General features: G+C 45.1%; 1 protein-coding gene across 12 annotated transcripts in view; it reads right to left on the reverse strand.

Moving 5' to 3' along the window:
- The window catches only part of GRAMD1B (GRAM domain containing 1B), a 208,201-nt gene that overhangs the window by 62,953 nt on the left and 129,627 nt on the right, over window positions 1-15,621 (reverse strand). The window contains exon 1 of one of the 12 annotated variants that reach the window (XM_083588465.1): window positions 5,862-6,283. The exons of 10 other annotated variants lie outside the window; for them this stretch is intronic. In XM_083588465.1, the coding sequence (XP_083444591.1) occupies window positions 5,862-5,872 (11 nt within the window). In that variant the 5' untranslated portion in view covers window positions 5,873-6,283. Of the gene's footprint in view, window positions 1-5,861; window positions 6,284-15,621 lie in introns of those variants that run through there. One more of the 12 variants, XM_083588466.1, reaches the window with a different exon arrangement.

Consider the following 15,621-nt stretch of genomic DNA (forward strand, 5'->3'; position numbering starts at 1 on the left):
AAACTAACTGGCCAAAGGCTGTTGAAAACCCCAGATGACCCCTCTAAGCAATCTGGATAAGTTTGTTGGAAACACAACACTGCAACGGATACACAACATGCAAGTTTATGAGAACAACTTTAGGCTGCAGGACTAGTGGCAAAAACGAATGATTGCAACTCGTGTGTGTGCGGTCCTGGACATCGCGATTGCAGTAGAAAGCTTGAAAACTGCAGGAGTTTTAGAGCCTTTTTTCTCCTACTGCTACATGAATATAGTTTTCATTCAAATGCTACAGTTCTGCCAGGGAATAAGGGAATGAGGCTATTAACAGTATAATGTTTGAAACATTTGTCTTCAGGATTTCAAAAGGTTTCTTAGCAAGGATATTAATACAGTGGTACCTCAGGTTACATACGCTTCAGGTTACAGACTCCACCAACCCAGAAATAGTACCTCGGGCTAAGAACTTTGCTTCAGGATGAGCAAAAAAATCACGCGGTGGCGGCGCAGCGGCAGCAGGAGGCCCCATTAGCTAAAGTGGTGCTTCAGGTTAAGAACAGTTTCAGGATAAGAACAGACCTCCAGAATGAATTATGTTCTTAACCTGAGGTACCACTGTACTGGATATCACAATATATTGTTCCACCAGCCACGAATATACATTTGGTGGATGTACACTAGTAAATAGCAGCCACTGAAACAAAGTAAGAAAACAGTAGGGTTCCTGTGACGATTCACTAGATTTAAATCCCAATGTAGATATTGTATTCCCACTGGTGAGGTTAATTAACCTGGACTCTCTAATCCTAGCAGACTAGTCAATCAACTGCTTACTATTTGACCATCAGATATTGTTAAATATTTCCAAGAGCGCTGTATGGAGGACAGCCTACTTTTTACCGGTTCATTAGGGTGCCACTCATTAGCCAGGGGGAAAGGGCAGCTTGCTCCTGAGCCCTGCAGCGGTGAGAGGCAATCCTAGCAGCATAGCAAAGCTTCTCTCACTGTTTACCTGCTATACCTGCAAGGCATCAAGCAGTCCTGAAGAATATAAGAAGAGCCCTGCTGGATCAGGGCGATGGCTCATCTAGTCCAGCATCCTGTTCTCACAGTGCCCAACCAGATGCCTGGAGGAAGCCTGCAAACTGGACACATGCGCAGCAGCACTCTCATGTCCTGTGGCTTCCAGAAACCGGTATTCAGAGACATTATGCCTCTGACAGTTGATGTAGAACACAGCCATTATAGCCACTGATAGCCTTGCCCTTCATGAATTGGTCCAATCCTCTTTTAAAGTCATCCAACTTGGTGTAATAATAATAATTATCTGTCCATCTGGCTAGGTTTCCCCAGCCACTCTCGGCAGCTCCCAACAGAATATTAAAACACAATAAACATCAAACATTTAAAAACTTCCCTAAACAGGGCTGCCTTCAGATGTCTTCTGAAAGTCAGATAATTGTTTATTTCTTTGACATCTGATGGGAGGGCATTCCATAGGGCGGGCACCACTACCGAGAAGGCCCTCTGCCTGGTTCCCTGTAGCCTCACTTCTCACAGTGAGGGAACCTCCAGAAGGCCCTCGGAGCTGGACCTCAGTGTCGTCCAGCTGAACGATAGGAGTGGAGATGCTCCTTCAGGGATACTGGTGTCCACCACAGCCTCCTGTGGGAATGAGTTTCATAGCTGTACAAAGAAGTGCTTTCTGTTGTCTCTGCTGAATATTCCAACATTCAGCTTCATCAGGAGAAAAGGGTTTCTCTAGCCACTTGATCCATGTCGTACTTTAACTTTATAAACTTCTATCATGTCACCTCTCACTTGCCTTTCCTCTAAATTATGGCAGGTGACACAGCCAAATTTCATTTCACATTCAAATCCTCCAACAAATTCTTCAATTGCCTCATGGACAATTTCATTTCCCAGAAGGTGGAAGAAGCAACTAGGGGATCATCTATCTTGCACCTGGTCCTCACAAACAGGGAGGAATTTATTGATGAAGTGGAAGTACTGGGAAACTTGGGAGCAAGTGATCATGTCTTCCTGGGTTTCAGGATACAGAGGCAAGGGAAAGCCGAGTATAGTCAGACATGCACTCTGGACTTTAAGGCCAAGTTCAAACAGCTTAAGGAACAACTGGGTGAAATCCCAGAGTCAGAAACACTAAAAGAGAAAAGAGTCCAAGATAGGGTTTTCTTTAAGGTGAAATACTGAAGGCCCAAATGCAGACAAGAAAGAAAAATGGGAGGCATCTAAAGAAACCAGTATGGCTGCAAAAGGAGCTTATAGATGAGCTGAGATTTAATAAGGGCATCTATAAGAAATGCAAAATCACAAAGGAGTATGCAAGGGTAGCCAACAGTTGCAGGGTGAATGTCAAAGGAGCTAAAGCTCAGAATGAGCTCAGGCTTGCAAAGAGGTTAAAAACAATAAAAGGATTTCTTTGGCCTTAGATCAGGGTTTCCCAAAGCTGTTGCTGGACTACAACTCCCATCATCTCTAGCTAGCAGGACCAGTGGTCAAGGATGATGGGAATTGTAGTCCCAAAAAAAGTGGAGACCCAAGTTTGGGGAACCCTGCTTTAGATACCGTGGTAGAAACTTCCCAATAAGAATGTGGAGTCTGCTGAAAGGGTCTTTGAAAATACGATAGCAGTTTTTAGCTACAGTATTGAAAGTAAGAGGGATCTGTTATTTCTGCAGCACATACTTCTTGCCTCTTCAAAAGCACAGGAAGTAAGTTATTCCAAGTTGAAAACCGCACACATCTGTATGTAAACTCTCTCAGAATATCCTCCTTTCCTGCTGCAACAGTTAGTGCATCTATGATCAATATAGCAATAGCTCTCTGTTTCCAGGTGCACTATACTGCTCCCAGAAGGTAACTCAAAATTAGTAAGGAAATAAGTCTTGTTAGACTAATGACTATTGGCATAAAGAGCATGCAAACTGATAACACTTCCTAAGCATCAGTCAGTGTTAGAAACTGAGATATGAAAGCCAGGAGCTAAATGGTACATTAAACCTAGGTTATGGGTGCAACAACGGAATGTCTAGGCACACTTTTTATAACAAAAATACAAAGCTGAAAATGAATGAACTGCAGCTAAAATATTATGTTCATTTTTCACGTGCTCTGGTCCTTCACCTGCCCCCCCTAATATTCTTAAGAGGGTTTCTTCTCCAGTCTTCAAAGAGTAGCTGGAAGTGGGGAGGGCAGAAAAAGGTCTTCCATTCCTTCCACTCTGCAGTTTTAATCTGAAGTCTTGGGCCAGAGGTCAGAAACTGCTCGCGCTAATGAAATTCCCTGTTGCAAAATGCACCTAGAACAATCGGAGTTTGAAACACTGGCATCAGTTCTTAATGAACGGTGCAACCCAAAAGCATCCCTATTTCTACATACTGTATCAAGAAAGCTCTGCATTTCATGTTCTGCAAGTCCTGGTAAAACTAGCTTGCACTTTGGAGGTAATTTCCTCTTTTGCAATTTCAATACATTAATATGGGGTTTTGGATTCACAACAATAGCATATACCTAACTGGATCAGCTGGGATATTTGAAGACATTACCAAGCCGGGGGGGGGGGGTGTAGCTTAAAAATATTAGCCAGAGGTGGAATCCCACTGCACCTTGAGATAATTTGACTCACAACTCATTAGAACTCAAAACTGTATTTCAAAATATCTGCGCAAAACAACAGCCTAGTTTTATTGTCTCCAACAGCTCTCCATTTCTTGGGGAACTGGCCTGACTTTGAGCCAGCTTGCCATGACAGATACACAGTGGTAACAGCTTGTACAGACAGCAACGGAACAGACAGCCAAATCCTTTTTTCTTTTTGCAGCATGTAATGTTTATGAGTTTCCTGAGGACACTCTCATGTATGTTGGAGGGTGTTACATCCTGCTAGGGATAGGGTGTGGGTGGCAGGAGAGAGATTGTCTTTCCCGGAGCAGGGAGATGCAGCAAGCATCTGACAACATCTACCTGCAGTTCAACCGGGATCAACTTTCACAGGCTAAAAGAAGACACGGTGATCTTCAGTGTTGAGCAAGCGGGATCAACTCCATTTACTTTGCAGGGGTTATCTGACACTCCTTTCATTTACTATCCTGCTTCTCTCCCACCTCACTCCCCTGCCTGTCCCTCCAGTCTCTGCAGTCAGTCTCTTACTCTGCATTCACCAAGCCAAACCTACATAACACTTATAAACTAGTACAGTACGACTGTAAATACAAACTATGTTTCAGGCTATTGAAGGTCAGCAAGGAGCAATGCATGTCCCATGGAACATGCTCACCATCATGCATTCAATTTGCAAGGGCTTGATCAGTCGTGGTGGTGGTTCCCAGTTGGGTATACCGGTTGGAGTGTCAAACTAGGACCTGCCAGGGCTCACACACCCATTCAGCCATGAAGCTTCCTGGGTGTCCTTGAGCCAGCCACTGCCTCTCAGCCTAACCTACCTCACAGGGTTGTTGTGGGGATTAAATGAGGTGGAAAGCCATGTATGCCGCCTCAAGCTCCTTGGAGGAAAAGGTCATAGAATCATAGAGGTGGGAGGGTCATCAAGTCCAAACCCTCACATTGCAGGTGGATTAGAAATGCAGTTAATAAGTAAATAAATTACAAAAGGAGGCTTCTCTAGACTGCATTTACAGCCTAAGCATCTCTTTATTAATAGAAAACAACAAAACAAAAAAGTTATCCTGAGATTTAACATGAAATACTGGGACTCTTAATTTCCTCCCACAGGGCTGGAACCACATCCCCAGAAGACACTCCCATCTCCCTTGAGCAGAGATTTATTATTTACTCCTGGTGCAGCTACAATTGCAGAAAGGGGTGTGTGCAGCAAAGTCTTTCCCGCATGTGCTCATTTCTAGGAAGAAGATGACAACGACAAAAAAAAAAAGGCAAGCAGATGAAGCGAGAGCGGAGGGGGCGGAATGACACAGGCACACACCTCCACCGCCCATCTTCCTCCCTGTCCTTAACCATCTCAGACAGTCCCCTTCATCATCATCACTAACACCCGCCTCCAGCACTGCAAGCCGTGAAAGGAGATGGTGTGTCAGACTCTCATAGCCAGCCCCCTTTGTCTCCTCCTGTCATCCTTGGGAGAAATATACCCTAGGCAAAAAGGGGGAAAGTGTGTGTGTGTGTGTGTGTGTGTGTGTGTGTGTGTAAGCAGGATTGGGGGGGGGATGGGGAGCTCACAGCCAGGGAGCACATGGGCACACAAGCGCACACAGAGCAGACCCAACTGCTGCTGCATGACGCACTGAGAAATCAACCAAATCTCCACCTTCAACCCCCTTTTCTCTCTGTTCAAAAGGCTGCAAAACACCAGGAGCATATTGCCTGTCTCTTCTTCCCAGAAGCAAAGAAGGGAGGCAGAAAGACCACAGAAATCACTGCTTCACTCTTCAATTGCAAAGAGAGTGTGATGGTGGCTGCTGCAGAGGATGGAGGGGGGGACTGAACCCTACCACCCCAACCAAAGAAGAGATGGGGGGGAGAGAGAAGAGGCATCTCTGCAACATGATGTCACACTGGCTGCTTTCATGCTCAGCCTTCCGCCGCACACTCCCCCCATCCCCAGCAGAGAACAGAAGCAGCAGCCGGCGCCACCAACATGGACTCCGGATTTATTCAAGCAGGGAACCGTATGCCTCTGGCACCAATCTTTCTCTCTCTCTTTCTCTCTCCCTCCGCACAGAAAGTCCCCGACATAAACATGTACAAAAAGGACCCGCGGAGGCGCACATGGGCAACTAGATCGCTCAGAGAGCAAGAAAGAGAGACGGACGGACGGATGGACAGAGAGAGAGGCAGGCAGAGAGCGACTGGAGGAAAGAGCAGAGCGCGCCACTAACCTGGTAGCCATTAGGGACTAGTAGCATACAGTGGAGCAGCTGGGAGTTCATTCATTCATGCAGTTGGGCGGTGGGGGTTGGGGGCAGAGAGGGGAGTGGGCCAGTGAGGAGGTGAAAGGGCCGTGCCCCTCCCGGACCATCTTGAAAGCCCTTCTTCCTCACCCCCCCTCAAGGAAGGGGGGGCTTACTCCAGAAGGGAGCCCCCTCTCTCTGCAGCGCGCCAGAGCTGCGTGTGCCCAGCCATAGCCGGTCCTCGCCTACGGCCGCCCCTTTGCACCCCCCTCAAGACTTTTGCCAGCTTGTGCCGCCGTCTCCCTCCTGCCTGTTCCCTTCTCTCTCTCGCACACACGCACGCGCGCGCACACACACACATACAGACACAGGCAGCAGCACAGGCGCGCACACACTGGCGCACACAGGGAGCGCTTGCTCGCTGCCTGTTTACATAATGCAACCCTATGGTGCAGTCGCGCCGTCCTCAATTATGCACGCCTGCTCTGCACGGGGCTGGCCAGGGGTTCCGGTTTTAGCGGTTCCCTCTCGGGTCCGGAGGGGTTAAACCGGGCGGGGGCGGCGGCAAACGAGAGGACGACTTCAGCACCATGCGCATTTCAGCACAACCGTTGCAAGATCTTGCCGTTCACTTGCAGCAGGGTAGGGAATTCAAAAGTGGTACAGGATGATTTTTCTCGGAATTCTGCATCCCAGCAGTGGTATATTTTACCAGGGGATAAATAAGCTCTTACCCTGGCCAGCAGAACTCTCCTTTTAAAAAATTCAGTAAGGGGGGGGGATGCTACGGGCTTCACAAGCACCTTCTGTGCTCTCCAACCTTAAATTGATGAGCGGTGCCATGTTACAAGTGTAACACCAGCATATAAACAATGACTGCCATTTAAACCGTAAACACAACATGTCCTCAAATACCTGAGGATGGCCACTTTCACGCCAAACATTTAAAGCACTGTGATACACTTCAATCAGCTGTTGATTCCCCTAAAGAATTCTGGGAGCTGTAGTTTGATAAGGGTGCTGAGAATTGTTAGGAGACACCTGTTTCCCTTGTAGAGCTACAATTCTCCGAGTGATTTAGAAATCAGTCCCTCAGGGATCTCTGGGAAATGTAGCGCTGTGAGGGGAATAGGGGGAAAATCTCAGGATCCTTAACAAGCTACTCTTCCCAGGATTCTTTGGAGAAGCCATGACTTTTTCAAGTGGCTTCAATGTGCTTTAAAAGTATGGTGTGAAAGTGGCCAATATAAGGATGGCTGTCGTCCATTTGCACTTTGCTTACTCACTGCTAACATTCTAACCACAACAAACATAACTGCTGTGGAAGGCATGGAGGGACTCTTAACATGTACACCTACAGAAGAAAAACATGTCACACACTCAAACCAGGAGCCAGAATCTGAAGAATACTGATGGAAATGTCTTGAGTTCAAAAGGCATTACATTGTGAGCGACAAATAAATCCTAACCATCACCACTTCCAGATGCAATATTTTAAAGATAGGGCTACCATCTATCTCTTTCCAGACAGTGCTCAGTTCTTGCTATCTACCCTGCAAAGAGATGTCCTGACACACATTTGTTGTCTGGTTAGCAGGAAGAAACCAGCAGTAGCAGGAGACATTAACTGAAATTATAGCAGCACCATGTGCCAAATTCACAGTTACAACTTAGGCGTGATTCTGGACTAGAGGGAAGAACTAGCAGGAGGACAAGCAATAACAGCCCTGAAGATGCTGGTTTCATTTTCCATCTCACCTTTCCTCCAAGGAGCTCAAGGTGGGGTACATGGTTCCCTCCCGATTCTTCCTCACAACAATCCTGTGAGATAGGCAAGGTTGAGATGCAGTAGCTGGCCCAGGGACACCCAATGTGTGACTGAATTCGAACCCAGAATCCGAGGTCCTAGTCAAACGTTCTTAACCAGCCCACCACACAGAATTCATGGCAAACACAGATCTTGGGCTAGGCTAGAGAGAAGCGGCTGAAGGTGGATTGTGACAAGAGGCACTCCACCAAGTCTACAGCAAAAGCTTTATGACAACTTCTCTTTAAGGATGGACTCATAAATTAAGATCCCTCTGCCTTAGCGTTCCGATGGCACATGCATGTTAAGTAGGATTTGGGGGGCTCCATCTACTGTGAGATTTAAAACTTAAAACATTCAAGCAGCAGCTCTTTAACGTATATAGTTTTAGGGATCATTTATAACCCTCAAATCTGTGAAGAAGTTTGAAGGACGTTTAAAGATTAGAAGTCATCAGCAGCCCTGAGATGATTAGTGTTATCAGAAAGACAAAGCTTTTGAGTTCCACACAGCTTATTGTAACCCAAAAATTTCCGAGACCAGCAGGACAAGGAAACACTATTGCATGACATGCTCTCAAACCCTTCTAGCGTACATCTGGACCAGTGCTTAGCTGTAAAAGCAGTCCAGCCCACTGCGCTGAGAAACAAAAGAAAATGCACCAGCCGCTTGCTTCGCTCTACCAATGGCAAGACAAACCCAGACAGCAAGTTATCTTACATCCCACTTTTGAGTGCCAGTCCTAGCAAAGAATGCATCCTATAAATGCTGGAGACAACGATGGAAGGAACGTTAATAATAGAAGAGGCAGCACTTAAGAACTGCAGCGAACAGCAAATTGCTGCCATGGCAGAATAATACATACTTTCAGAAACCTTCGGGTCTTTGCTTAACCATAAATACTTAAACCGGCACACATGAACTGCAAGCTCTGTATATGGAGAATTTTGCTCACTTTAAAGAATTGTTTATTACTCTCTGCTCTCTTTGGCACTTTGATTGCAGAGTGTTGCAAGTTTTGAGACAAACATAAAAAGCAGGAATAAAAGCCAAGAGGTTGATTTTTGGAAGAGGGTGTTAAAGCATAAGTAGCACACAGTTACAAGTTCTCTGGTGCGTGTTAACTGTTTGGCGTTTGGCGATTATCCATGTTGTTACAAAAACTATTCTTACTAGTTTCATTAGAATACAAAACAACACGGAGGAGCATCGAAAACGTATACAAGGATATTGCTTTAAAGGAGATTCAGATTGTTCATCCCAAAGTATCTTTCAAGATATCCCTTTGACTTAAGGGAAGATGGAAGCTGTGTACTGCATATGAAACTTAATAAGAATGTACCACTGGACAAGTTACTGTAGTTATAGGTTGTTCTTGTATTTACCTGCAAAAGAATAAAAATTATGGGGGGGGGCAATATTAAAAAATAAACCAAATTGCAGAAAACTTGTCTGATGCATAGGGTTTTTTTATTTTTGGTAATTATTTCTGTACAAATGTATCCGTTTAGGAACTGATTTAGGAACCTGCAAGATCCTTGTTCAAATCTCACCTTTGCCATAAACTCACAAAGTGTTCTCAGGCTTGTTAAGTCCTCATCTCTAATTTTAAGTACTACCCCCCCCCCCCCGCATCCCTCCCACAATACAGGCATTTCTTATAGAGCAGACAAGTTTGGGGAAGAAAATGCATCTGATTCATTCAGTATCGTAACAAGGAACCATGGTCATGTCCAGCCATTATCTTTGTTGAAAAGCTTCTCTGTTTTCTGTGTTCTTTGACTATTCATCAACATCATCATCAAAACGTGTTGGAATCAGATTCTTTAACAAGAGGTTTCCATGCTCTGTCTGTCAGTTGTTGTTTTACAGTTCTCAAGCAACTCATCTTCTTGGGCAATTCACATGGAAATGAAATTATTGCCACACACAGAAGAAATTTCAAAGCACGTGGACGACGGAAAGGCACTTTTTGCCTGGTAGCAGAGACTGAGGCCACAGATACTTTAGCACAGTCCCTTTCCCCCCCACAATTTTGCCAAGGCTTCTGTTTAGCTGCCTCAGCCGTAACCCCATCTCCTCCATTAATATTACATCTCTCAGGTGATGGGAAATGACTCGCCTGTCCAGGTAATTAAAGCCCGAGGCTGATGAGGAAAGCGTGAGAGGCAGTCCAGTCACTCAGCAGTCAGGATTATAAAGATCCTGCCTCAGTAGAGGAAAATTTAATGCATCAACTGAGAGTGTTTTCTGGGGGCCTCGTAAACCAAACCATGGACTTTAGAGTGTAAAAGAAGTCCACCCGATAAAACTCCATTAGAGATGAAATCTTCTGAATTCCTCCAATTTTAAACAGGCAATAGCTTTGTACTTTAGCCTTATTTTCCCTTTTTCTAAGTTGATCACATTTCTACAGGATAGTACCTTACAATATTTATTTATTTGGAGCATTTGTACACTGCACTTCATCCAAAAGGGCTCCCAGGAGGTGAATTTAGGGGAGTGCAACCTATTCAGTCGCACTGGGCACAGAGCCTGAGGGTCACTGCAGCTATGATGTAGAATAGAAAGCAAGAGGCGGCGGGTGGGGAACTGGGACCACAGAATTTTGCCATCTCACAGGGTGCTGCTGAAAATTGAGGTCCCAAGGTCTGCCACTGCTCCCAGAGCTTCAAAACAAGACAGTCCCTGCCCACAGGCTCAGAGGGACAGAAGAGGAAAATAAAAACAAAAACTCAGGCAATAATTTCTAAACAATTGTTCCCATAATGCAGCTGGCACAGTTCAGGGGCAGGAGTGCCCAGTGTTACAAAGTCAGATATATAAGCTAATTACCAAATCACAACTTAAACCTAGTCTACGGTCACCACAATGGGTACCATTTCCCCCCGATGAATATTGTGATTATTCATTCATTTCTATACCACTTTATATTTTAGAGAACAAATCTGAAAATGATTTACAACACTTTAAAACATCAAATAAAACAATGCAAAATAAAACAAATTCAGGCTTCAAAGATAATATTTCAGATCCTTCTCTAAAGTGACATTTTGCTTTCCCCAGTTGCCATCCCGGCATCCAAAGATTTTCACAAGGTTGCAGTGGGAGCCACGCTAGTCACAAAACACACCTGGCGCCTGGCTAATTTCTAACACTGGCAGTGCCCAACAGAGCTGAGCCTCCAGCAAAGCTGGTGAAATGAGCCCTGCTTCCTATCTCTCTCATTGAAGCAGTCTGATGGAATGGCTGTCCCCAGGAGACTGATGAGGAGAGAGGAGGCCTGATGGAGCGGATGCTAGACCTGACGCATAGGGTGTTGTACTCAAAGGTTCATCTTTTCCCCGAAATTTAAAAATGCACACATTTTCTTCTATTGAGGTCCGAAATGTTGCTTGGTGTCTCACTTTGCCGAGGGCATTCTCAAGGTTGGTCCAAAAGACAGCCTCAAGTGGCAAGCAAGCCTTGGGAACAGGAAGCTACTTGCAGAATATGACACCCACCTTGACCTCCTGGGGTAAGGTGGGTTGCATAGGAAATGTATGAAAATTTCAGCTCGTTACCATGCATGAATTTGCAGCCACTGGTAAAGGAACCATGATGCTTCAGAACTGCTGGAAGAAAATGCAAACAAAAACTCTGCAGGATTTGCTAGCAGGTGAGCCCTGAGTAAAATCTCCTCCCTGACCCCAACCAGATCCTCCATGGAAGCAACATCTCTGTCGAAAGAGAAAAGCTCGTCAACCTCTCACCCAACCCCTTGTCTCTAAGTGAAATGATTTCTGAGGTTTCGCAAGAAAAGCAAGTGGGGAAGAAGATAATTGAGAAATGTTAGCTAGAATTGTACCCAAAAGTAACCTTCGGCTCAGGGTTAGTTTGAAAACAAAGGCAGAGCATGAAATAGAATTTTAAAAGTTGGCTGTGATGTGGCCTGGGAGGAAAAAGCAGGATGGTAAAATCAGCAAAGCTGGAGAAAGGGTAAAAGCATGATGGTTGATTTCTGTTTGAATCCACAACTGCTGCCATGGGAGAAGCAAGACCCCCTCAATGCTGTGAACCACTCCAGCATAGGCTCAGGTTGTAAAAATGTGTGTAAATAAACCATAGATCATAAAGACACCACAGTCTCTGCTGTGCCTCATTTCCAAAAGGGAACATGAGCCCTGGGCAAAATGCCTGGAACCCCTGGAATCTCACTTGGGTATCGGGCTTGTCTGAGACATGGATGGTTGCTACCAGAGCAAAAGATGCTGATGGACCAATGAAGTGACTCAATGCAAGGCAGCTTCATATGATTAACATCCCTCCCAGTCACTTCCCTCAGTTTGCTCACAAGTAAAATAAAGCCAATGTTTGTGATTGTTTTGTAGCAGGAGAGGCTATGGCTGGCAAACTCGGCTTCACGCGGAACAGTAGCGGGAACAGAGTAGATACTGTACAACTGCACTCACCGGTGCTGGAAGGGAAGTAAGGAGAGGCAGCAAAAAGATCTTTCGAGAGCAGAGTGTCAACAACTTTAAGTGGGACACACAAAGAGCCAGTTCTCAGTTAAGAACTTAATCTAGGATTAACAAGAGGTCAGCTACCTCTGCAAGGAGACTGCGCTAAAAGGAACTAATTAGCTCTCCTTAACAGAGCAATGCACACAACACAAGCATATCAAGCAACACCCCCATTTCTAAAACACAGATGTCTACCTGAAGTCCCAGATAAGAAGCTTTAACGATCTAGATCACCGTTTCCCAAATTATGGGAAGATACAGAAAAGAGGGTCATGGCTAGTTAGCAAGTTTAAATCACACATTATGCACTGCTTATTTATTCATCTTGCACATTCCAGACACTTACAGCCTGCAAACTCTTATTCCCAAACAATTAGCTGCCAAGGCGAAAAACAACACTTGCAGTCTTCAAAAGTCTCAGTAATATGGATTTAAAAATCACAGAAATTGAAACAACAATACATCATTTTGATTCCATTGTGGTTTAATTACTTTTAAACTATTGTTTCTATACATTTTTCGCTTTCTGTGTTTTATCTGTGTTTGTTTTGATTTAATTTCGGCATTAAGTCCCAGTTCTGGAAGAAAAGGCAGGGTATAAATGAATAAAAGGAGGAGAATGGATAAGGCTCCCCGCACAAAATCACAAGTCAACATGGCGCACAGGGACATCCCAGAAAGTCATTCTGAAGCACCACCAGCAAACCGTTTCAAGCCCAGCAGAGACAGGGAGGAGCAGCATCTATCCTGACAGGCCCTTTTGATTAGGATGTGATTGCACATTTTGTTTAAAGGAAATGTATTTCAGGAGGAGGAACAGGTTTCAAACACTTCCCGGAACCAGGGCAGAGACATTACCATGTTTTGTGCTCAATAAGCATTTTTTGTGATGCCGTTTTACAGGGGAGCCCAGACGACTTGACTTGAAGATAAAGCAAGAGGGCTGAAAGGCTACAGAAGTGCCTCTAAAAATGCAGGATGCCAGCCCCACATTGACATTACAAGGAAGACGACAGCAAGGCAAGTGCAAACGAAGAGAAATAGCAACAGCAATTAAGTATGTGGGAAGGGGAAGAAAGAGCACTTTCAAATTATAGGTTCGATGGAGAGCTTTATTCTCAGTTTAACACCACCTCAGAATCTCCTTAGCCTCACCTCACTGATTTTACACCCCCACCACCCTGCCAGCTATCTTCCCGTTATCTTGTCAGGAACGCTGCTGATTCATGTTCCATTCCACGGACTGAATCATGCTGATTCATGCACTGTTCTATGCCAGTGTGGTGTGGTAGTTAGATTGTCCAACTAGGACGTGGGAGACAAGGGTTCAAATCCCTGCTTGGCCATGAAGATCATCGAGTGTGACCTTTGTCTAGCAACAGACATTTTAATCTGCTTTTTTGCTTATCATTGTTTTTTTATGTTTTCAATAGATTTGGGGGATAATAATTTTATTGCTTTCTTCTTTTTGCAAACCACTTTGAGGGTTTTTAAAAATAATCAAGCAGTATATAAAGTTAAGGAATAAAGGAATACCGTTTTTTCGCCCCATAGGACGCACCGGCCCATAGGACGCATCAAGTTTTTTGGGGGGGAAATAAAGGGAAAAAAAATTATTTCCCCCCCAGGCGCTTGTGGTGCCGGCAGCGGGGAGAAGCGCTCTTCTCCCTGCCGCCCGCCCTCAGACCAGGTCCGGGGACAGCGGGGAGACGCGCTGCGCCTCCCCACTGTCCCCGGAGCTTGCGGGGCTGGCGGCGGGGTCTCCCCGCCATCAGCCTCCAAACCACTTCGGTAGACAGCGGGATGGCGGCGTTCCGCCTCCCTCTGTCCCCCGACCTTGTGGAGCTGGCGCTGGGGCTCTCCCCTCTCACTCTGCAGGCTTCAGTGAAAGCCTGCATTCGCCCTATAGGACGCACACACATTTCCCCTTCATTTTTGGAGGGGAAAAAGTGCGTCCTATAGAGCGAAAAATACGGTAAATCTCAACAAAATTCCTGCTTATGCCTGTGCTGCAGAACGATATACAGTGGTACCTCGGGTTAAGTACTTAATTTGTTCTGGAGGTCAGTTCTTAACCTGAAACTGTTCTTAACCTGAAGCACCACTTTAGCTGCCACTGCGACCCCAGAGCACGATTTCTGTTCTCATCCTGAAGCAAAGTTCTTAACCTGAAGCACTATTTCTGGGTTAGCGGAGTCTGTAACCTGAAGCGTATGTAACCTGAAGCATATGTAACCCGAGGTACCACTGTATTCTTTCATTCTGTCAAAAGTAAGACCAGCAAAGGCTTCCGAAAGAGGGTGTGCTGGTTGCTGATCTTATAAAATATATGAAAAACACTTGGGGATAGCCTACATTCCTCTGCTCAGAGCAGATGTTGCTAACTGAGGAGGTCGAGAGAACATAATGAAAGCAGAGTGTTGGAACAGTGGGTCCATGTGTGTGCATTTACAGTCATGCTTTTCCAACCATGGCACAGAGAGATTTGGTTTTAAGAGTTATGGGGATGGAATCTGAAACTGACAGGATAGCTGTGCACATTCAGAAGATGTTAAAAGTCGATCCTGCCTCCCAATCTGTCCAAAATAAGAAAAGGGGGCTTTGAAGTACCAGAGAACAGAGTACATTGAACATTGGAGCAAATGCTAATGTCTTCCCCCATTTGTTTCCTCACCAATATGTTTCTCACCAAAAGAGAACACCCAGAGCTGCTTCACACGTTTCTGTTTTCTGTTCTGGTGGAGAATATTCACTGGATGAACACAAATATCCATTTTTTTGCATCTGTGCTCCTGTCCAGCACAAGTGTTTCTGGCACTGCTGAAAAACTGCTGCAAATGCCAACATGCATGGTGCTTTCTCTGTTGGGCTAAGGGTATTTCCCAGAGAACTGAAGTAGTACTATTTGCCTCTGCCTGATCCTTCTGACCCCATAAAGGAGAAACAAACACATACAGATTATCAATCCAGCCTAAAATATATTGCTTTGTTGCCACATTTGTATCTGAAAAGTAAGGAGATGGGAAGATTTCTCAGTCTGATAATGGCTCTCCAGGGCTATATGGCAATTGTCTCTTTCGATCATGCTGCCTTTTCTAGCATCGAAACCGGCTGCCCAGTGAAGGGGAGAAAATGCACCAACTGTCCCTTTAAAACACACTTGATTCTATACAATATGGGCTTTTCATTAACCCTTGCTATTTGTCCAGCGATAATCACAAAAAAATGGTAGAACATCCTGTCGTTCCTTCAGTCAGCTCAGACTTGGCCTCTTGAAGTATTTTGGATGCTGAACAGAATCCACCTTTTAGTGATGCACTTGAGAGGGTTGCAACCAGAGCTTAGGCTCATACTAATTTCGATGGATCTACTCTGATTGGAATTGAGTTGGCTACAACTCATAACTTCCCATTACCCTTTTCCGGCTTCTAAGGAAGGA

Source organism: Podarcis filfolensis (genome assembly GCF_964270895.1).
Source record: "Podarcis filfolensis genome assembly, chromosome: 15".
Lineage (NCBI taxonomy): Eukaryota > Metazoa > Chordata > Lepidosauria > Squamata > Lacertidae > Podarcis > Podarcis filfolensis.